This window comes from Palaemon carinicauda, chromosome 13 (assembly GCF_036898095.1).
Source record: "Palaemon carinicauda isolate YSFRI2023 chromosome 13, ASM3689809v2, whole genome shotgun sequence".
NCBI lineage: Eukaryota > Metazoa > Arthropoda > Malacostraca > Decapoda > Palaemonidae > Palaemon > Palaemon carinicauda.
This window is the reverse complement of record NC_090737.1, coordinates 33,551,766-33,576,196: the sequence shown is the minus strand read 5'-3', so window position 1 is coordinate 33,576,196 and position 24,431 is coordinate 33,551,766. Positions and strand designations below refer to the sequence as shown.

The 24,431-nt window shown below is 40.6% G+C and overlaps 1 protein-coding gene across 2 annotated transcripts in view; it reads right to left on the bottom strand.

The window, feature by feature from the left end:
* The window catches only part of tefu (Serine/threonine-protein kinase tefu), a 912,746-nt gene that overhangs the window by 754,569 nt on the left and 133,746 nt on the right, over positions 1-24,431 (bottom strand). The window contains exons 28-33 of one of the 2 annotated variants that reach the window (XM_068385553.1): positions 18,984-19,245; positions 11,051-11,144; positions 3,652-3,783; positions 3,342-3,495; positions 2,316-2,435; positions 1,227-1,381 (exon numbers count right to left, since the gene is read on the bottom strand). The exons of the other annotated variant lie outside the window; for it this stretch is intronic. Coding sequence (XP_068241654.1) covers positions 1,227-1,381; positions 2,316-2,435; positions 3,342-3,495; positions 3,652-3,783; positions 11,051-11,144; positions 18,984-19,245 — 917 coding nt within the window. The remainder of the gene's footprint in view (positions 1-1,226; positions 1,382-2,315; positions 2,436-3,341; positions 3,496-3,651; positions 3,784-11,050; positions 11,145-18,983; positions 19,246-24,431) is intronic. 2 annotated transcript variants of the gene reach the window in all.

The following is a 24,431-nucleotide window of genomic DNA, read 5'->3' as shown; positions in this document are numbered from 1 at the left end:
AGGGTTGTAGCGTAAGGCTACGGTCAGAGGAAAGGAAAGATTACCCTTAAATCTCCACTGGAGACGAGTATTGGTTTATATAATAATTCTAGGAGATATCTATCTCCGCCTGAATTGATAAAACGATACACGAGGGTAACCGGGGAACATGTATGAAAGTATACTAAAGCCACTAGGCTAGTAGCCTAGCAGCGGGTGAGAATCGACTACCTTAATTGCCGAAACTCTTTCGTATACGATCTCAGAAGAGGAATATATATATGCAATCAATGTATCTTACATGTATAAATTGCCTAAATAGCTTCATTTAATTGTTATTACACTAGGAATGTCTATTATATCATGCATGAAAGTAAACTAAAACTCATAGGCTAGGAAGCCTAGCGCAAGCAAAGTTCGGTTACTTAAATTGCCGAAACTATCAAGAATACAATCGGCATAATATAATTAACTCCTAGCAATGAAGACTGTATAGCTTCAAGATATTCATGCTATTAATACCCGTAAAGTCGTTCAGGCTAAATAACTCATGCGTAATGAACGACAGCGCCCTGACGCCTCCGGTTCAGGCAAAGCTCTCTCACTTAAATTAACCTAATTTCCCTGTGAGGCAAGAGCTAAAATTTATACAATGTAAAGATCAAATACTCAACTTTCCAGAGGCAGAAGAGGCTGGAGATTACATGATAAATCTAAAAAGTAGAGCGTACACGAAAGAGCAACAGGGAAAATCACCGAGCTGTAGCGCTACACTTATAGGAATAAACATGGTGGCGACATACAGCGCCATCTGGATACTCAAAGTAGTAAGGGAAAAAGGGTAACCTTGATATCGGCTCCCCTTCAAAAATTTACCAATTTCCCCCTCGAAGCAAAAACGTTATTCGGGGTGAGGATCACTGTGTGTCGTATCAATATATACGTCCCCTGATTTATGCAATATCATTAGGAGAAATTTTAAGAATATTTGCGCCAGGAGTTAGAATTCTGGAGACCTAAAGGTAAATTCTCTGGGAATATCACTGTAGTCAAATATACCCTAGGAAGCAACTTATAGGAACCTTCCATCAGGCAGACATAGCCTGAGCCCAAAAATGAAAACTTTATTTTAAATGGATCTTTTCTACTAAGAAGTTAAAAGAATTATATGATGAAGATTACAGCACCTGAATCATAATGTCATATTCCAACATACAAATTACCAAATTAAAAGTTCAATCACTTACCTATTCAAAATTTTTATCAACTGAGAAATTACATTTATATCAAGATTTTCTTTAAATTGAATCTGGAAAGGATTTTTATCAACTATATAAAAGATTGGCGATCCAAGAGCAATAGGACCAAGCTCTCCGAGGCATCTACTTGCTTCAATGGAAATCTGAAAAAGAATTTGTTCAGTTCACCGTCAATAACCGTAGATTTGCAACCTGTGGAGTCACTGACATATGGTTGACCAATTTGTACCATTATAAAAAAAATTATATGTGAAAAACTTAAGAGAAAGAATTTATTATCCCTTTTCCCACAGGAAAATTCCTAAAGAATCTGAGTGAAGTAGGTGTACTTTTAATATTATGAACCCTAACAATGTTTTAATATACATAACCCAAAGAGTTACTGACATTCAGATAGAAACATTGTCATCCAATAATGGTAGAGTACCATAGCTAAAGCATTTACCAGAATATAGTTTCCAAAGATAAAAAATTCCTATGGACTATATCTAGTTTCCTTGCAGCATTAAATATCTTTTTAAGTGTTGTGTCCAAATGCTAAGAACTTAAAGAAATACCTATTTGTACAATATAAATAACAGTGTGAAAACATGTATCCAATTTTTTAAATTTTGCTAAAGCTACACTTTTTCTCATAACTCAGTCTTACAGACTCCAATTGTGTGTTAACATCACAATTCCTTGAGTCTTTCACATCATTTGAAAAAGTAGTAATAATTATAATTTCCAGCGATTTTTAACTTCAACCATATATTGATATAACAGATAATTTGACCAATGGTACAAATTATCGTATAATCTTAAGAATGATGTCTCCACAAAGATTTTGATTTATACAAGAGAAAATGGCAAATTATGATTTGTACATACTTCATTTTACAATTCATAAAAGTTACATGAAGACATATTACCAAACAAATGTTTATCGAAATAATCTATGATGCTGATAATTTTCCAATTGTTGCCTGATATTCATTTCCTCATTGACATGGATTTCATTCTAGCAACATGGATTATGGGATTTTCACAAGTTTAAAGTAATGGTCTGCGATGAAAATTAAAATAGTCAAAACTCACCTTCTCATCTAATGAGGATGCCAAGCTCACTAAACGATATGTCAGTTGATGACCTAAACTTTCTTCATTGGCATTTGATTGGTTGTATATTGAAGAGATACCATTTCTATTTTTCTTGACCTGTGGAAATGAAAATCAAAAGACTAGGAATCAATGTAATTTCCCTTAATATAAACCTATAACTTGTATTTCAAAACATGTTTAAAAAAAACACATACTGTAAGTACCTTATAAATACCACATGTCTACTGTCAACAAACTAAGTCAGATTTTGTACTGTATTTTGGCTCTAAAAGGAATACACCAGGCTGATTTACAGTAACAATTTGAAAGTCCTCTCCCTTTGTCTTATTACCCTAGTAGAGAATGATGATGACGGGAAAAAGAGACAAAGATGTCACTGAAGGAGATCAAGCATGTCTTTAAGGTCATCAATGATGCAGAGAACTGGTCGAGACATTCTTATAGCCCAGTGACATGGGGGGCGATGAAGTAAAGAATTAGAAATACCCCAGTTGCTGCCTTGAGTAATCATGGTAACTGTCTTAGAGGATATATACAGCTGATGGAAGTGAAGTGCTAGTGCAGCTCTCTCTCATCCAGGGAAAGAGGTAGCAGTTTTATTAACATAATTTCAGGAGGTTTGCAGACAGGATTTCCAAGGGAGGTCATCAGGTTAGTCACCATAAAGACCTAATGTCAAGACTTTATCTTGGAGCCTATACTCTCCTTAGGGTCCATAATATGGGAGGAACGATAACTGATTTTCTCATCAAAGAAAGAGCAGTCATGCATGGTCAATATCCCTGTCACTATCTTGACTGCTGGTGCAGCCACGATTAAATGGGAAAAACCTAAATCTCCTTCAGTTCCCTGTAAGAAGGAGAACCTTGTCATAACAGGGAATACATAGTAGGTGTTGAGCTGGCAACAAGGAAAAACAGCCAAAATATAATTGAAATGAAAAGAGATCACTAAATGACTATATATATAAGGATCCCATAACTAGCATATATGTTTACCTACCTCCTTACAAAGATTGGTCAAAACATGGGGATCTGCATAATCTCTGGTCTGACACAGAAAATTTTCCACTTTTTCATACAGTGCTAAGTAGCCAAGATTTTCAGACACAAGTTGATCGTGGTAATTACGAAGAGAGTCGAGGCATGCATAATCCCTGGAAAAAATTCAATGAAAAATAACTTGAACCTTTAAACAATTAAAACTTAAAATATACTTGAACAATTGCAGGCCTTTCCATAATACTGAAAACAAAGATGCATGTGACAACAGAACCTTAGCTAATGAATACTAATTCTACTCGGAACCTTACTCGTCATCTGGAAGAGACGATAAGTTGACAATGACATTGTGTATTGCTTGGTGCGTGCTGCTCATAACAAGCTCCACTACTTCAAATGTTGACTGCCAGATCTTTGAAGACATCTTTGTGAAGGGTAGTAACCTATAAATAATAAAAACAATTATTTTTTTTAATATACCATAATCATCATCTATTAACATGCTTTTTCCCATTTGTATGGGGTAAGCATGGATGCCTTCTTTTCGAAGGCCTTTGATTTGGCTTTGGGATAGACCATAGTCCTGATTGGCTGCCCTGCCTGACATTGCTTAGACCCTATTATCATATTAACCCCCAAAAATTACTCTAGCCCCATAGCAAAAAGTTCAAAAAAAAAAAAAAAAAACCCAGAGGAAACAAGGTGCTAATAGCAAATTATATATTTCTCAATTAATGTTTTCCTGATTTTTAAAATATATTTAGTGAAAAATAAATATCATACTATATAAGGGAATCATAATTTAAAAAACTAATATTTATTAAAATATTAGTTCTAACTCTGAATATGACAAATTTGTCCATAATTTGTATTTTTCCTATCTATACAAACCTTAGCTATTTATTAGGGGTTATAATTTTGGCGGAGCTGAAATGACAAGCCATTAAAATTTAATGAGTGTTAACTACCCACACCGCTAACTAGCGGGGGAGTGTGTGTGTGTGTGTGTGTGTGTGTGTGTGTGTGTGTGTGAGGGGGGTAGCTTTCTACTACTCCTGCTCACACACCTGTGATTTAGTTCACTTTGCTTGGAGGTAGGACTTCAAGGGAGATGGGGCTGGCAGGCAAGTTTGTATAAATAGCTAAGGTTTGTATAGTTAGGAAAAATACAAATTATCTACGAATTTGTATTTATTCCGTAACTGGAATACAAACCACACTATTTATTAGGGGTGACTCATCCATTAGGAAGAGTGGAGCTAGCGATTGGCGATCTGGTGATCGGCGAGCTAGCGGTCAGCAAACAGTGAACTAGCCATCAGCAAACAGTGATCTAGATCTCAGTCTGTTGATGCTTTCTTGTTTGGTGACGGTGGTCTGTCAAGAAAAAAGAAACTTCAGAGGAGACAGGGACCAAGGATTCCCTGTTTTTATTCCCCTTGGAAGATGGAATCTTCGGGATCTTGAATCCTTTTGTGAAGCCTCTTTCCTCTTTTCCCTGCGGCCATGTTATGCGTTTGCGGGGAGAGGAATGGGGCATTGGTGACCGTCCAAAAAGTTTTATTCCTTTTTACTGGCTATTGCGCGAGTGTGCAGGAGAATGCTGGAGCGATGGCACAAAGGATGATGCTGGTGCTCAGTTTCTGCTGAAACACAGTTTCCGGTGAATGCTCAGAAGAGCGCTGGAGAGCAGACAAGTGCTGGTGCGCAGGTGAGTGCTGGTTCTTTGGCAAGAGATGGCGCATTGGATATGCGTCTACTGGTTTTTGCCCAGAGCTGGAGCATTGGATCTGAGACCGCAACTGTGCAGGAGAGCGCAGGTGAGCGCTGGCGTCTGGTAAGGTACTGTGTAGTTTTGTGCAGTCTCCCTAGAAGCCGCCGAAAAGCGTGACTGGTAGCGCAAGGGCGGGTGCATGGGCACGCGATGGCGTGGCGTGCGCACGTGTAAGACTGCTGGCGTGCATGAAAGACTATTGGCGCGCACACGTTGAAGACTATTGGCGCACGGACGTTAGACTGTTGGCGCGCGCGTGTGAAAGACTGTAGGCGCGAATGCGGAAGACTGCTAGCGCATGGAAGACCATTGGCGTCCGCATGCGCGGATGATCATTGGCGTGGGCGCGCGCAGAAGACCATTGGCGTGGGCGCGCGCGGAAGATTATTGGCGCACGCGCACACGCGGAAGACTGTTGGTGCTAGCGCGCGCAGAAGACTGCAGGCATGCGAGGAAGCAATAGTGCACATGATAATGCTGGCGCGTAGAAAAGCACTGGCGCGCAGGTGCAGGACAGAGCTGGCACACAGATGCAGGAACGATCCATAGAAGAGTCGAGGACCAAAGTTCAAAGACTAACTGTAGCGTAAGGTTGCGTTGGTAGGTCGGCAGGTCAGCTGGCAGGACGATCAGGAACTGGGATGTGCCCTTTGGAAGGGCGAACATCAACCAATTGCAACCATGAAAGGTCCTTAGAAGAGTCCAGGACCAAAGACCACGGACTAAGCTGCAGAGCAAGGTTACGCCGGTAGGTCTGCTGGGAGGACGATCAGGAACTGATGACGCTCATGAGGGACAGTCGAACAGCAAGCTGACCTTAGCAGTAGCGATCCTCCGAAGGAGTCTCTATGAGTGGCCCCTCTCGTGAGAGAGATGATCACTTCAGGAGAGACTTGCCAAAGACTATGCTCCGCCCCCGAAGGAAGAGAGACTCAGCAAGGGGGGAGTGTCGTCTAGGCGAAGACAGCAACAACAGTCAGTCTGTGAAGTGATTAAGATGCAGGCAGTTCTCCCTCGGAAGGGAGAAACAACCTTCTTCGAAGATGAAGTGCTGATCAGGTGTTGCCACGGGTGTACTTCTGAGAGAAGGGATGACGCCCATAATGACGCCCATGAGGGCCGATGGATCAGAAAGTTGACCTTCAACAGTAGCGATCCTCCACAGAGGAGTCTCTATGACTGGCCTCTTTCGTGAACGAGAGAGGTGAACACTTCGTAGGAAAGACTTGCCTAAGACTGCTCCGCCCCTGAAGGAAGAGACTCAGCAAGTGGGGAGAGTAGTCTGGGCAAAGGCAGCAACAGCAGTCGGAGACGAAGAATTTATTAAGATGTGAGAAGTTCTCCCTCGGAAGGGAGAAACAACCTCACACCTGGGGAGGAAACTTTCCCTCGGAAGGGAAGTTGTCCAACCCCTGGAGGCGAACCTCCTGGTTAGCATTCTAAAATTATCTGAAATGCTAGTCATGTTGTCATTTGTGTACTTCTAAGAGAAGGATGAGGCTTATAACGACGTCCTCTGAGGGACGGCTGTGACAGCATATTCCCCAGGCATGAACAGAACAGCCCTGCTTCGTCGGCACTCTTAGTCAAACGAAGAAATCTGGATAGCTAACTGGGGGAAACAATAAAATTAATTCCCTAGGGAGGAACTCCAAAGAGGATCCCCGAGGGAACAACATAAAAATAAGTATTGCGCTCTCCCTTCCCCAGTCCACATCCAAGGGAGAAGGGGGAGCGGAGTAACTGTAATAAAAACCAGAATTACAATTATTTAAATGAGCTAAGAATATTCACTAATAGTGAGAACCGCTGATACTCCGAAGGGAAGTGTTCCCCACGGAGAAAAGCTTCAAAGTTAAAATTACAATTATAATTTCACTAAGAATAATTGAGACAAACAATCGGAAGCGCAACCTAACCCGCGGACGGGAAAGGTGCTCTTCCCATTAGTACACTGTTGTTGAAAGGTGAACGACCTTGAGAAGAGAAAGACCGTAGTCAATCTCTGAGAGGCCACATTCCCTTCGCTCAGTAATCCATGTTTTTCGTAAGAATAGGGAAAAGGCGAAGACAACAGTTGAATGAGGAGGGTCCAGGCGATGATGATTCCCTTGGGGCGGCCGAGTCAACGGTTATATGCCGACAGGAAGACTGATGGACCAGAGGGGCAGAGGTCGTTCACCATGAAGTGGAAGTGTCCTGGCCCTGCGCAAGTGTCATGTCGTATATGTTCCACACACGTAGAGTACAAACACTGAAAAGGAAACTTACCACCTTTCCATATACATATACAGTAGACCCCCGGCATACAGCGTCCTCAGCTTACGTTTTTTTCACGTTACGGTGTGGAAAACGGAGAGTGGACACAGACATCAACAGGCACTGCAAAGCTTGGACATCCACCATGATCGGATGTCAAAGGTGTCCACTGACACCGGACAGGACCTACTGCTAGAAGGCCCTAAATAAGGAGTGGTTCATCCACCCACGGAGAAAGAAGGATCCGTTTTGACGGTGACTGAGGTCCCTCAGCTCTCTGTGCCGGCATATCAACTTATGCCGTCAACCTCTTCAGCCCCAACTCCCCAACTGCAGAACTGGTCGATTGGCGGGTGCGGGCAGCATCCAAGTCTACTTGTCTGCTAGCGGCCGGAAAGGTGACCCAGTTCCTGGAACACCTGGGCCTCAAGATCCATTGCTAGAAGTCTCGCCTTTCTTCAGCTCACTAGTTTCAATGGTTAGGAATCCATAGGAACTTGCAGTCACACCCCCTCTCCATTCTATTAAGAAGAGAAAAGAAATAGCGGCATCTGTCAAGAGACTAATCCAACACAAGAGGATTTCAAAATGCCAACAGGAAAGAGTACTGGGCTCTCTCCGGTTCTCAGTAGTGACATACCCGGTGCTAGAAGCACAGTCAAAGGATGCGCCAGGAGTCTGGAGAAGATACGCATTAAACGCTTGAAGAGATCAACAAGGTTGACACCGACCCGACTGCGCACGCCATTAGGGCCGTGGCCAACGAATAAGAGCCTAGCACAGACAATTCTCTTGCAACCACCACAAACATCAGTGGCGATACACACGGAAGCCTCCCTGAAAGAATGAGGCCATCCGCATGAAAGGAAAGGGCATGAAATTGATCATTCCAGTTCAAAAAACTTTCACATCAACATCTCGGAGGCTATGACAGTCCTCTTGACGTTGAAGAGACTATCCCCTCGCAGAACAGTCCACATCAGATTGGCTCTCAACAACAAGGTATGTCTAATCGACAAGGCTCGAGTTCACCTCACATCAACCGTGTGATGTTAGCCTTCTTCCACCTGGCAAGGCAGAGAAGATGGCATTTATCAAGCAGTTCACCTTCAAGCGTTCCGCGATGTGACGGCGGATGCTCTATCCAGACGAAAGCCGATAGAGACAGAATGGTCCCTAGATGCAGACTCGTTCTCCTTTATTTTCGATAAAAGTCCCGGAATTGCAGATCGACCTCTTTGCAACGAGTGACAAGAAACTACCTCGTTATGTAGCCCCTTACGAGAACCTTAAGTAGAAGCGACAGATGTCATGTCTCTTGACTGGAATGGATGGAATCAAATTTATCTGTTTCCACCAACCAATCTCCTGCTAAAAGTCCTCGACAAGCTAGTATCCTGCAGAGGAACAGCTCCTGTAGTGGCCCCAAAATGGGCCAAAAACTATTAGTTTCCTCTAGTTCTAGAATTGAAACTGTAGCTGTTTCCTCTGCCGTACCCAGTTTTATCAAAACTGGTGCAGAAGTCGGCTATTACATTTCATCCTCGAGAACCAACAACCTGCATCTCATGATTTTTTCGCCCTAGCAGCGAACAAAAGTTTGGGATCTCGAAGAATGTGGCCAACTTCATTGTAGAGTACAAGTCAAGTCCAACCAGGAGACAATGTGGATTGTCTTGGAAGAAGGGGGTAACCCTCGTGAAAACAAGGGGACCAACAACAATTTCAACAATTTTCTGTCTCTCTTTCTTCTTTTACCAACTTGAACGAGGCCTGACTTCCACGACGATAACCACATGTAAGTCGGCCCTGACTAGACCTCTTCTATACGCCTTTGAGACGAACCTCCTAAGCAAATCTTCTTTCTTTTAAGGTACCAAAGCATGCACCAGACACAAGCTAGCAACCCCTCCAAAACCCATGACATGGGTGTTGGTCAAAGTCTTGTACTAGCTTCGAACCTTAACAATGAGGATTGTACTCGAAAAGAGCTAACACAGAAAGTCAATTTTCTGTTTGCAATAGCCTCAGGGGCTAGAGTTAGTGAAATATTGGCCCTATCAGGGATGTAGGCCATATTCAGTTCACAGAAGAGGGAGAACTGAATCCTTTCCCCAATCATACTTTCTCGCCAGAAACGAGCTGCCCAACAAAAGATGGGGTCCTTGGAGAATCTGCCCACTGAAAGAAGATGTCTCCCTATACCCATTAGGGTGTCTTAAGGTCTATCTTTGTAGAACCTCAGATTTCAAGGAAGGACAGCTCTTCAAAGGCAAAACCTCAGGATCAAAATCTATCCCTAAAATAACTGAGAGCAAGGCTCACCTACTTATTTGCAGAGCGGATCCTGATAGCTCACCCGCAGTTCATGATCCTAAGAAAATTGCGTATTCACAGAACTTCTTCCAACACTATACGAAGCAAGTACATAAAATAAGACATGTTGTGGTGGCGGCGGGTGGTTTTAAAAACCCGTCGTCTAAGCCTGCGACGAACAGTGAACTGCTTTGGGACTTTCCAGTGCATCGGGTGCATGGGTACATTTACCCTCAAGTGCAAATCACAACGATGATTAACACACTGTTCCATATAGGTGCATATCCATTGAGTGGCATCATTTCGATGAAATAACATAATTTTCCGACAGGAGAAAATATAGACCCTGAGGTGTTTTCAATGCCGGATCGTATTCATACCTCATTGTACCTACAATTGATAATCTAGTAACAAGGTAAAATTACTAAACGTATTTGCATCTTACTGCTGCTATCTCAGTTACAGACGAATAAAGTATACTAGAGTTTTGATTAAATCCTAGAAGGGCCCAACTTGAAATCAGAGTACAGATTTCCAAGGGGATAAAAAAGGTAATCTCTAAGATTTACCATCTGTCCCTATGGAGACACAAATCTTGAATCCTTCTAGTCGAAGTCAACACCTTCCCTGAAGGGGGCAAGAATCCCTAAGCTAGTTCCAAGCTTAGTGGATATGATAAATAACAGTAATGTCATATATAAAAGTCTAGGAGACCATATAAGGAACTCATTCAAAGTAAAGGCACTTATACGAACCCACAGATATAGTACTTTCAAGTAATTCTCTAGTAAGCTTCCAACAGGACGACATGGCTGAGCCCAAAAAACGGATTGTGAGCAAAGGGAAAAAATCTATTTTTGGGTGATATCACCATGTCGTCCTGATAGACCCTCCCTTCTTTCGAAAAGGAGTATACTACTACGTAACGAAAGACCCCACCTGAAACTACTCTATCTGCGGCTATCCATGATTAAATGCAACAAGGAATAATAGGACGTAATAGTACTGGGAGGGGATCCACCGGGTAACCTTGATAACTGTTCCCCTTCAATTTCGCCACTCTTCCCTCTCAAAGCGGAAAATCTATTCGGGGTGATGATTGCCATGTGTCGTATCAAGAAATACGTCCTGATATTATGCGATATCCTTAAAAGTTATATTAAGGATACTCGCGCCAGGAGTTAGAATTCTGGAAACCTGTGGTTAATTCTCTGGGAGTATCACTGTAGCCAAATATCCCTTAGAAAGCTGCCTAAAGGAACCTTCCATCAGGACGATATGGCGATATTACCCAAAAATAGATTTTTAGCTTTGCTCATATTCCGTTTTATATCAAACTAGAACACAACCAATGATCTTACCTTGATATTAAGACTGGAAGACATGTGCTGAGGCACTCTGGATAGTTAACAATGGCATATCTGCATAACTTGCTAAGTATCTGATTGTTATAATCTGAAAAATATTCAATTACTTGTTATTATACATAATTATAAATCTTTTTTATAATTGATGTGTTTGTATGAAAAATATAAACTATGATAATTATAATCCCCAGTGGAGAGGAAAACTACTGATAAAAGCCCATACTTATACATACTAATGTAAAATTCAATTGATCTCTACTCAAAAACTCGTAAGACCAATTTCTCAAAATATGAATTTTTCAGAGAAAAATTTGAATATATTCTTTAATAATGACCAATTTTTATCATTCAAACATGAAAAGATAGGGAATTTTAAAACCTATAATCAGTACATTCACTTTTATAAAAAAAAAAAAAAAATGAAACACTTGCATATGAATAATGGTCACTTTTTAAAGTAACGGACAATTTACTGCCCATAGTTTGCCACAAACAATTAGCTGCCAAAGACAATTCTCCCCCAATTATTTGCCACCACACAGTTCGGCACTAGCGAACTTTTATTATAATTAGCTACTATCACAAATAGCCTATTCCTAGAAAAATACTAAGCTATTAATATTTGTTGCCAGCAAACTGTTATTACTAATAGATAATATTACTATTAGGTGATTTCTTGGAAATTGTTAATTTTAGAAACTTTACCAACTTGGTCGAGTGTAATTACGTAGTCGTTTATAACACACGAGGTAACAAAATTCTTTGTGAAACAATACTGAATAACAAATATCGAACCAGTAACTAGGCAGAATCGTATCCCAGAAGACTTTCTTACGAACTAGGAAGCCATCACCCAACATTGTGGAAGTTTATTGAAGCACTAAAAATGTACAAAAAGGTAGAGATTTGTATATGGGGCATCTAATCGCAGGACATGAACCTGCCTCTAGGATGAAAAAGTACCAAGATAAAGACAAATGAATAGAAAAAAATTGTTTATGATCATAATGAGAAAAGTTGTATTGAATATCTATGAGCTATAGCACATGATTTTCAAATGTAATGAAATTATAATAAAAATTTCTTTTTAATTATGTTTTGTATGACTTTTATCATTTTAGAGTTTTGTATAACTTTTATCCTTTTAGAGAAAATATATGATTCTTTAAATCGAGTTTTCTTTCTCATGATTTTTTTTTTTCATCCTTAATTGTAAATCATCATTCGGTGGCAAACTGTCATCTGTGGCAAATTGGTACAGTTGGCCAATTATTGGCAGCAAATTTTCGATGCTAATTGACCTATACCTGTAAAATAATGCCAATAAAAATTAAAATGCAAGTAGAATTTCTAATATATAACTTTTTTGGGCTCAGGCCATGTCGTTCTTATGGAAGATTCCTTTAACTAGCTTCCTAGGGTATATTTGACTACAGTGATATTCCCAGAGAATTTAACTTAAGGTCTCCAGAATTCTAGCTCCTGGCGCGAATATCCTTAATGTTTCCTTTTAGGATATCTCATAATATCAGGGGACGTATTCTTGACACGCCACATAGCGTTTACGCTTCGAGGGGTAAAAGTGGCAAACTAAAAGAGGAGCTGCTATAAAGGCCGCCACGGACAATAGAAATCTTCTGCAGAAGTGGGGCATGTCGGCTAAGAGGAAATCTTCTCTGTATGAGGGTCCCCAACCGAAGAGGAAGACAAAGAGGCCAAGAGTGCCACCTCGCCCTGCTAGACAACAAGAACTTCCCGTGACCGCGGTGCCACAGATGGTGGCACAGCCCCAACCCACCTACCAGATGGCACCGCAGCCACTGGGGACTCAGCCACCAGCCTTTACTCCCGCCTACGAGAGGCAGACCACCACCTTTCGCCCTAAAGGTAGGGGTTCAGGTAGAGATTCCTCTAGACATCCCTCGAGAGGAAGAGGGGGAAGGGGAGCACGGGGTCGAGGAGGCAAGCCCTCCGGAAACTAGAAGCAATGAGATGCTTCCAGTAGGAGGAAGACTGGCTATTTCGGGATCGTTGGACCTTCGATCCCTGGGCCCACAGCATAATCAAGAACGGACTAGGTTGGAGCTGGAAGACAGCTCCACCATCATTTCCTCAGTTCTTCCAACACTCCACCCCAGTTCTGGAAGAATATACCCGGGAGCTCTTGAGCAAACGGGTGATAAGGAGGGCAAAGTCCAACAAATTCCAAGGAAGGCTGTTGTGTGTTCCCAAGAAGGACTCAGACAAACTCAGAGTCATTCTGGATGTGTCGCCACTCAACAAGTTTATCGAGAACAACAAGTTCAAGATGCTGACCCTTCAACACATAAGGGCCCTACTGCTCAAAAGGGCATACACAGTCTTCATAGACGTGGCACATTTCGATCAATTGCCAACTCTCCTCCTACCTGGGATTCAAGCTACAAAAAAGAAAGTACGCTTCCAGAGCCATGCCCTTCGGACTGAACATATGCCCAAGGATCTTCACGAAGCTTGCAGAAGCAGTCGTTCAACAACTATGCCTACAAGGTGTCCAGGTGGTATCCTATCTGGACAATTGGCTGGTGTGGGCAGCATCCGAAACAAAATGCAAGCAAGCATCCCAAAGAGTGATCCAGTTCCTGGAACATCTGGGATTCAAGATCAACACCAAAAAGTCTCAACTATCTCCAGCTCAGAAATTCCAATGGCTAGGCATACATTGGGACTTACAGTCTCATCATCTCTCCATTCCCTTAAAGAAGAGGAGAGAGATAGCGGGATCTGTCAAGAGACTTCTAAAATAAGACAGGATTTCAAGATGCCAACAGGAGAGAGTGCTGGGCTCCCTTCAGTTTGCTTCAGTGACAGACCCAGTGCTAAAAGCACAGCTAAAAGATGCATCAGGAGTCTGGAGAAGATACGCATCAAACGCTCAAAGAGATCTAAGAAGACCATTACTGATTTGGCTACGATCACTTCACAAGCCATGGTCGGAGGCCAGAAAACTTCAAGAGGTCAATACCTCTACAACTGCCTCCACCCTCAGTCGTCATCCACATGGATGCATCCTTGGAAGGATGGGGAGGTCACTCTCATCAACGCAGAGCTCAAGGAACTTGGTCCCCTCTATTCAAGACCTTCCATAACATTTTGGAGGCCATGGCAGTCTTCCTTACACTGAAGAAATTATCCCTTTGTCCTTCAGTCCACATAAGATTAATTCTTGACAGCGAGGTGGTAATGAGATGTCTGAATCGTCAAGGCTCGAGATCGCCTCAACTCAACCAAGTGATGTTAGCCATCTTCCATTTGGCGAAAAAGAAGAGATGGCACTTGTCAGCAGTTCACCTTCAGGGGTTCTGCAATGTGACAGCTGATGCTCTATCCAGGATAACTCTGATAGAGTCAGAATGGTCCCTAGATGCAAGATCATTCTCCTTCATCTTACATCAAGTCCCGGAACTGCAGATCGACCTCTTCGCAACGAGCGACAAGAAACTTACTCGATACGTGGCACCGTACGAGAACCCTCTAAAAGGAAGCAGTGGACGCCATGTCCCTCGACTGGAACAATTGGACCAGGGTTTACCTGTTCCCTCCACCCAACCTGCTGATGAAGGTTCTCATAATGCAGAGATCTTTTCAAGGAACAGCAGCCCTAGTGTCTCCCAAGTAGCCCCGAAGCAACTGGTTCCCCTTAACCTTGGAATTACAGCCGAGGCCGATTCCTCTGCCGGACCCAGTTCTGTCTCAACAAGTACAGAAGTAGACTGTCTTCGCTTCATTACAGATAACTCGAGACCTTCATCTCATGATTTTCTCTCCCTAACAGTAAAGAAAAGGTTTGGGATCACGAAAGAAAGTATAGACTTCTTAGAGGAATATAAGTCAAACTCTACCAAAAGGCAATACGAGTCATCTTGGAAGAAGTGGGTGGGCTTTGTCAAGGCAAGAAATCCAAAGGAAATCTCGATGGATTTCTGCTTGTCTTACTTTAACCACCTTCATGAACAAGGTTTAGCAGCCAACATGATAACTACGTGTAAATCTGCCTTGACTAGACCTTTGCTTTATGTTTTCCAGGTAGACTTGTCTAATGAGATTTATAACAAAATCCCTAAGGCCTGTGCCAGGCTCAGGCCTACAACACCTCCAAGGCCCATCTCATGGTCTTTGGATAAGGTACTACATTTTGCTTCAAGTTTGGACAACGATGCTTTCCCTTTGAAAGATTTGACTCAAAAGGTTATATTCTTGTTTGCTCTAGCCTCAGAAGCTAGAGCTAGTGAGATAGTGGCCTTGTCTAGGGAAGAAGGCCATATCCAGTTTGCTGAAACGGGAAAACTAAATCTCTTTCCCGACCCAACGTTTCTTGCCAAGAATGAGCTACCCATTAAGAGGTGGGGTCCCTGGAGAATCTGCCCTCTGAAGGAAGATGTCTCACTGTGTTCAGTGGAGAGTCCAAAGGTCTCTCTTCGCAGAACTTCACACTTCAGGGGAGGACAGCTCTTTAAAGGAGAAACATCGGGCTCAAACTTATCCTTGAAACAACTAAGGGCGAAGATCACCTACTTCATTTGCAGAGCGGATCGTGACAGTACACCCGCAGGTCATGATCCTAGGAAGTTGCTTCTTCGTTAAATTTTTTCCAGCTTATGGATTTCGAGAGCCTTCGCTCGTTTACTGGATGGAAGTCATCCAGAGTGTTTTTCAAACACTACGCGAAGCAAGTGCAAGAATTAAAACGATTCGTGTGGCGGCAGGTAGTGTACTAAAACCTGTCGCTTAGTGCTGCGAGGAACAGTGAATGTGGAACTGTAACTCTAAAGGGTGTAACTGGTGGCACTGTATAGTGAAACGTGTTAAGTGAAATGTCATCATGGTGACATAATGGACTGTTCCAGTGTACAAAGGTGATAAAACATATACTAAACACTGAGTGCCATGTGTTTCTTACACAAGTGTAAATAGACAGACTTCTAAGAAAGACATTAGAAAATTTATTAAAATTTAATAAATGTGAATGGCAAAGTTTTTGTTTTCAGGTAAAACAAGCATTTCTGATTTATTCTGTCTTGTCTATGTTATTAAATCCTATTCCACTTGCACTTTTATGATATTATAAATGTATGCTGAATTTTTATTTATTGTTCAACAATAAATGATTAATTGCTTTGTGCGTCTTATTTTGCCCTAAGCTTTTTAATAAAGTTATGTGTGAGCATTCATTTCATCCCTTTTTATTCTGCATATTTATATCAAACAAAGGTAGTAACTTTGTTCCTATATGTGTACAAACCTTTCTAGCTAGAAGTGACTTGTTCCAATACAAGATACAAACTTGTCTGTTGCGGTATACAACTGGACTGCTATACATCAGATGCTATGGTGGCTGACATAAACCTGTGTTCATATCATAAATAAAACTTTAGCTAAAGGCATACAGTGAGACCTGCATGTCCTTTTTGAATGCTAGGTGGGTCATATGAAATATGCAACTTCGAGACTTTTCCCGAGTCTAGTTCGACTCTTCCCTGTAGGGGGCAGGAAGCACTAACATAGTCTATGATTAGAAGAAATGACATATAAAGGACCAAGGAAATAGTGTCTTGAGGTCTAAGGCATAACTGGGAAATCCACGGATACATTAATGCTCTGGTAAACTTCCATCAGGACGACATGACCTGAGCCCAAAAAACGGATTTTGAGCGAAGCGAAAAATCTATTTTTGGGTGATATCCATGTCGTCCTGATGGACCCGCCCTCTTTTCTATGAAAGGCCTTGGCAGGATACCTCCCTATAAGTACCGGCTTAATGGTACAAGGAATAAGGATAGCCAACAATTATGGCGCCATCTGAGTACTCAAACAGTAACGGAGGAAGGGACCCGTACTAATGGCTCCTCTTTTATTTTTCCACTTTCCCTCTTGAAGCGTAAACGCTATGCAGGGTGCAGATTGCTATGTGGCGTGTCAAAAATACGTCCCCTGATATTATGAGATATCCTAAAAGGAAACTTTGAGGATATTCGCGCCAGGAGCTAGAATTCTGGAGACCTTAAGTTAAATTCTTTGGGAATATCACTGTAGTCAAATATACCCTAGGAAGCTACTTAAAGAAACCTTCCATCAGGACAACATGGCTATCTCACCCAAAAATAGATTTTTCGCTTCGCTCAAAATCCATTTTGTAAATAAAATTTTTATTCAAATTAAAAAAAAGGTCAGGAAACAGAAAAGTAGATAGAATTTAAAGTAACCACAATTATAACACTGTGTTAATAGGGCCGAGTCGTGCTCCTTTAAACTCGGGAGATTCTTCACAAGTGAGCTAGGCCCTACCACTGTTGGACATATAAAAGGACTTTGAAAAGAGCAGCAAAGAACACAGCAAACAGAACTGCAGCCTACCAACGCCTCAGCAGAAAAAAAACTGTATGGGGTTTTATTCTTAAGCAGCTGTAGGGAATCAGCTTTTCCAGGGTGATGGGTAACCCACAAGAGAAGTTACTGCCTTCAAAAGTTTTAGAATATTCTCATATCAACATCCCACTTTTGGAGGGACAAACAAAGTCACTTACAGATCTATCTCGATTCTTAGATATATTGAGGCATGTTTGGGAATTTCAGAGTAGCAACTTTGATAAAAGGGCATTCACATCCCTCCAAGATAAGGAAGATTTAGACACCGAGTGCATAAAATTCTGCATTCAGATACAAAATATTGCAAGAAACCACTGGCTTCACAACATAGTCTCACACAGACTGGTTTGATGAAAACAATGAAACTATTCAACGATTACTCAAACTAAAATGGGCAGATTGAAAGAGGAGTTTTTAAGAGTCCAAAAAGTTTTTAATCACAAATTTTTGCTTAAGCTATTCTAACACAGAGAACTGTCATTGTAGCACTTTCCATTACTTTGTCCAAGGGAGTGGAAATGACAAGGGTGGAGCAGGGATCTTCTTGTATAAGAAAAAATACAAATACAAAGTGATATGTTAAAGACACGATTAATATAAATCAAGGTATAAAAGTAACTTCTGTATGAGTTTGGCATTAAGTAAGGTGTTGGGAACACTAGGTGTTGAGACAGAAGCAGAACATACTTCACCAAAGGATGAAAAAGTTGAAGAAAACTAGATTTTAGATTAAGAAAATGACAAACAGGCCATCAGGAGAAGATCACATAATTGGCACAAAACACGTGGTGCTCCACATGTTGATGCAACACATTTTATGCTGATTAAGGAGCACAACTTTGCACCAATAATATATATATATATATATATATATATATATATATATATATATATATATATATATATAAATATATATATATATATATATATATATATATATATATATATATATATATATATATATATATATATATATATATATACATATATACATATATATATATATATATATATATATATATATATATATATATATATATATATATATATACATATATATATATATATATATATATATATATATATATATATATATATATATATATATATATATATATATATATGTATATATATATATATATATATATATATATATATATATATATATATATATATATATATAGGGTTCCTTAAATACCTTAACAAGAATAAACAAATTGACAACACAGATGTTATATCCCAGAATTTTTACCTTCCTGATAACCCTAAAGGGATCACCTAGAAAGTCAGTGATGCTGTGTTTCCAGATAATGCAAGCAATGTGAATTTCAGGTAAAAATAAATAAAATAATGTATGTAATAAACAGAAAATGGCTAAAAGAAAGAACACAACAGCTAATCTAGAACATGTTTTTACACTTGAATAACAGAAATGTAAGGACATATTGTAATATCTGGAACAAAATACCAAACAGGATTAAGAAAATTGTCACAAAACTAGCAGAAAATTAAAATAACTCACCTGCCAAGAAATATGACTTTTTACACAATTCACCTACATAAAAAGTGAGTGTGTGTACTAAGATTTGAATTGTATACAAAGCAGAATCATCAAGTTCCCCATTTGACTTGAATAGCACTACTTCAACCACTGCAGAAATTGCAGACAGAGCTCGTCCAGCATCGTGAGGCATAGAGGCCTTGGCAAGAAATTCGGACACCCCAAAAATGACTTTATGAAGCTCTCTTCCGTTGCTGTTCAGAACACCTGCTAATGTTTTATCCTGAAATAGAATCAGATACATGAAACATTTATGTATTCTAAATTCTCTTAAAAAATACAAAAGTAAATGATAACAATTAATTACTGTAAAAATTAAAACCTTCTCATCAACGGTCGTTACATGCTGAGACATTCCGCAGTTGTGGAATTCCGCGGGTAATAGGCAAAATAAAATCTTAACATTTACTTGAAAAAATGTAATTGTATTTTAAATGTAAAACACACTACAGAAATTATTGTACTGTACTATATTGGTAATATGGTAGAGTACATTGAAATTTAATATTGACAATATTAATATCCCTGCCTCTCATAAGCAGAATGTACTGTATAAGCCTTTTAATTATTAATGGTGGTCTACCCTTGAATCTGCACTCTTTGGTGTAGATGCAACAGTTCCTCCTTTACTTAAACCAGATGGCTCAGTCACTCACTGTCAAAAGGAAAAGGCAACCCTTTTGGCTGATGTTTTTGACAGTAAACAGAGTAATGAAAAACTTGAACTTCCTCATTCCTGTTTTCCTGAGGCTAAACTAACTAGTTTAGCTTTTCGATCTCGTGAGATTAAAGCTCTGTTGATGGACCTTGATGCTTATGGAGGTGTAGACCCTAATGGTATTTTTCCTTTGTTTTTTATAAAGACAGCAGATTTCTTAGCTCCAAAGTTATCTGTTATTTTACGCAAGTTAGCAAGAAGAGGAGCTTTTAGCACTTGTTGGAGAATTGGTAATGTTACTCCTCTATGTAAATGTGTTTGTGGTAGCTCAAGTCCCACTGATTACCGCCCAATTTCCATAACTCCCATATTATCTAAAGTTTTTGAACGTCTTCTGGCAAAACGTCTTAATAGGTTTGCTGAAGGTAATCATCTATTCCCTAGTTTGCAATTTGGTTTTCGGAAAGGCCTTGGAGCATGTGATGCCCTTCTTACAATCTCCAATGCAGTGCAGAAATCCCTTGATTGTGGTCGGGAAGTTCGTATGATTGGCCTTGATTTTAGTGCTGCCTTTGACCGTGTTAATCATGAGGCCCTTGTTTTCAAACTGAAACAGTTGGGAGTGGGTGGGTCGTTTCTTAGCATTATTATTGATTTTTTAAGTAGTAGATCTCAAAGAGTTGTTGTTGATGGGCACCATAGTGAGTATAGGAATGTGATATCCGGTGTTCCACAGGGTAGTGTTCTTGGCCCATTACTTTTTATACTATATACACATGACATGTGGTTTGGCCTAGAAAATAAGCTTGTTGCATATGCAGATGATGCTACTCTCTTTGCATCAATTCCATCCCCTGAATGTAGATCTGGGGTTGGTGAATCCCTTAATAGAGATTTAGCTAAAATTAGTGCATGGTGCAAATTATGGGGTATGAAGTTGAATCCTAACAAAACTCAAAGTATGATTGTAAGTAGGTCAAGGACGGTGGCTCCTCAACATCCGGATCTCAGTATTGATAATGTTTCTTTAAATTTGTATGACTCTTTCAAAATTTTAGGCGTGATTCTTGACAGCAAATTTACTTTTGAGAAACATATAAGGTCTGTGTCTTCTTCAATTGCACAAAAAATTGGCTTATTGAGAGTCTTTTAAGATATTCGGTGATCAATCTATTCTGAAGAAGTGTTTTAATTCTTTTATTCTACCTTGTTTTGAGTATTGTTCTCCTGTCTGGTCTTCAGCTGCTGATTCTCATCTTAATTTGTTGGACAGAAACTTACGGTCTATTAAATTTCTTATTCCTGATCTAGATATTAATCTCTGGCACCGTCGATCAATTAGTTCATTATGCATGTTGCATAAGATTTTTCATAACTCTGACCATCCTTTACATTCAGATCTCCCTGGACAATTCTATCCTGTTCGTAATACTAGGCAGGCAGTTAATTCTAATAGCCAGGCCTTCTCCATCATAAGACTCAATACTACGCAGTACTCTAGAAGTTTTATTCCAGCTGTTACCAAGTTGTGGAATGATCTTCCTAATCGGGTTGTTGAATCAGTAGAACTTCAAAAGTTCAAAGTTGGAGTAAATGCTTTTTTGTTGACCAGACGGACATGAGTCTTTTTTATAGTTTATATAAGACATTTTTGTTGTTGACGTTGTTAATAGTTTATATATGATATATCTCTTTTGACATTACTTTTTTTAGAATGATTTATTGTTAATTTGTTCTCTTCAGTTATTTATTTCCTTATTTCCTTTCCTCACTGGGCTATTTTTCCCTATTGGAGCCCCTGGGCTTATAGCATCTTGCTTTTCCAATTATGGTTGTAGCTTGGATAGTAATAATAATAATAATAATAATAATAATAATAATATTATTATTATTATCATTGTTGTTGTTGTTGTTGTTGTTGTTGTTGTTGTCAATATTACTTCCTAAACTACAACCATAGTTGGAAAAGCAGGATGCTATAAACCCAGGGCTCCAACAGTGAAAATAGCCAAGAGAGGAAAGGAAAAAAGGAAAATAAAATATTTTAAGAGTAACAAAATTAAAGTAAATATCTCCTATATAAACTATGAAAATTTTCACAAAAACAGAGCAAGAGAAATAAGATAGAATAGCGTGCTTGAGTGTACCCTCAAGCAAGAAAACTCTAACCCTAGACAGTGGAAGACCATAGTACAAAAGCTATGGCACTACCCAAGACTAGAGAACAATGGTTTGATTTTGGAGTGTCCTTCTCCTAGAAAAGCTGCTTACCATAGCTAAAGAGCCTCTTCTACCCTAACCAAAGAGGGAAGTGCCATTGAACAATTACAGTGCAGTAACCTCTTTAGTGAAGAAGAATTGTTTGGTAAGCTCAGTGTTGTCAGGTGTATGAGGACAGAGGAGAAAGTGTAAGGAATAGGCCAGACTATTTGGCGTAGGAAAAGGGAAAGTTAACTGTAACCAGAGAGAAGGATCCAATGCAGTACTGTCTAGACAGTCAAAAGACCCCATAACATTCTAGCGGTAGTACCTCAACGGGTGGCTAGTGCCCTGGCCAACTTACTACCTATTAAATTAAACAGCTGAATAAAAAAATTACAAGCACTGTATACTATATATTATGATACTATGATAATAATAATAATAATAATAGTAAAACAGTAATGAAAAAATAAACACACACAATAACTCAATCACTATCACTTGCTAACTGTCATATAATCCCCATTGTATAAAGATATTACCAATGAAAATTATCAAAAAAAGCTTCAACACATAATACAGTTCTGTATATGATTATATCACAAATTTTAGGTAATTTGTATTTTTCGTAACACTTCCAGGATGTCAAACTACTTTCTTGGGAGGATCTGGGATCTCCTCATTAACCGACCATGAAATTTGCATAGTTCCCCGTCACTCCGTTACCTTGTCGGGGCGCTCCGGGGCGGAAGGATAAACCTCCAGGTCACCCCGTTGTCAGCGTGCGAGGAAGCGCTGCTAGGTCGTCAGTAAGCATATGTTTAAAGTCCTCCTCGAACTCCTGTAAGATACTTGGGGTAGGATGGGTGGGCCATAACACGAAAGTAGTTTGAGGTAGGTACTGTTAGGAAAAATACAAATTACCTAAAATCTGTGATTTGTTCCAAAACGGAGTACTTACCTCGAACTACTTTCTTAGGAGACTTTTACTTGAGGAGGAGGGAGTGGCTTACAGGCCAGAATATCCCAGAACATCCTGGGGCACGAGACCTAGATAGGAGGCTAGGTCTAGACGACCCAGTGGAGAGGTAGGAGAGCAAGGGAAAGCATGCAAAAGTCTACCTTATGTACAACTCACCTTTATATATAATCCGGACATGGTGTTCCTCAATGTCCATCTCTCACATGGAAGGAGGATAGGATAAAGGGGGAAGGGAGAGGGTAACAAGGAAGGGGAGAGTAAGGAGGAACTTGTGTCGCTTGCGATTACTTCCCACGGCTACCCGGGGCCCAAAAACCACAAAACTTGTTGCATGGCCAAAATTACTGGCCCAATGGAGAAGGCATCCAGGGACTTTCTCGTACAATCCTTCAGGTCCTGGGCTGTAAAGGTGGATTGTCTGGTCCAAGTACCTGCTCCTAAGATTTGGCCAACTGCCATGTTGGTGACAAAGGCTAGGGACATGCTAAGGCCTCTTAATATTATGTGGTTGCGGGGTCCCAGGAACCGTGGAACCCTCACTTTCGTACGCTCTTTTGATAACCTGCCAGAGCCAGAAAGATATGGTGTTCTTAGACACCGCTTTCTTGACTGGGCCTAAGAAAACAAACAAACTTTTGATAGCTGGTCTGAGTTTGGAAGTTCTACTGAGATATTTCCTGATAGTCCTCACGGGACACAAAAGCTGGTCTTCCGGGTTGCCAAAGCGCGGAATAACTGGAATAGAGAATTCCTCAAACCTAGGATCAGCAATTGCTGGGTTCTGGGTCTTGGCCACGAATTCCAGCAAGAACCTAAAAGACATATCATTCCACCCTTTCGAGTGTGATACTTCGAAGGACAAGCCGTGGGGTTCATTCACCCGTTTGGCTGAGACAAGAGCTAGCAAGAAAACAGCCTTGAGAGTGAGGTCCTTGTCTAGGATGTCTTTAAGAGGTTCGAAGGGAGGCCTCGAGAGAGCCCTGAGGACCTAGGCTACGTCCCACTGGAGAACCCTTGAGGAGTGAGGGTCACAAGACTGTTCAAAACTTCTGATGAGCATGGAGATGTGGCGAGAAGCCCATAGGTTGATGCCCCTGAGTTGGAAAACCTGTCTCAGTGCCACACGGACTCCCTTAAAGGTTGGAATGGAGACCCCCATGTCATCCCTCAGGTGAACCAGGAAGTCTGCAATACTGTGGACCAAAGCGTCTAAGAGTTGCAGATTCTGTGTGGCACACCATTTAACAAAAGTGGCCCACTTGACCTGGTACACTACGCACAAGGACTTCCAAAGATACCCCGACATCCTGGAAGCAGTCTTATCCAAGAATCCCTCTTTCTTTAGCAGGCGCTTGATAACCTCCACGCGTGTAACCTCAGGCCCTGGGGGTTTTCGTGTAGCCTTAGAAAGTGAGGTTGACTTAGCAGGTCTTCTCTTGCTGGAAGGGGCCACGGAGGAAGGGTGGATATGTCCTGTAGATCCGCGAACCACTCCCTCTCCGGCCACCAGGCCGCTACCAAACTCATCTTTGTAGACCTCGACTGCCTTAGCCTGTTGAGCACCTGC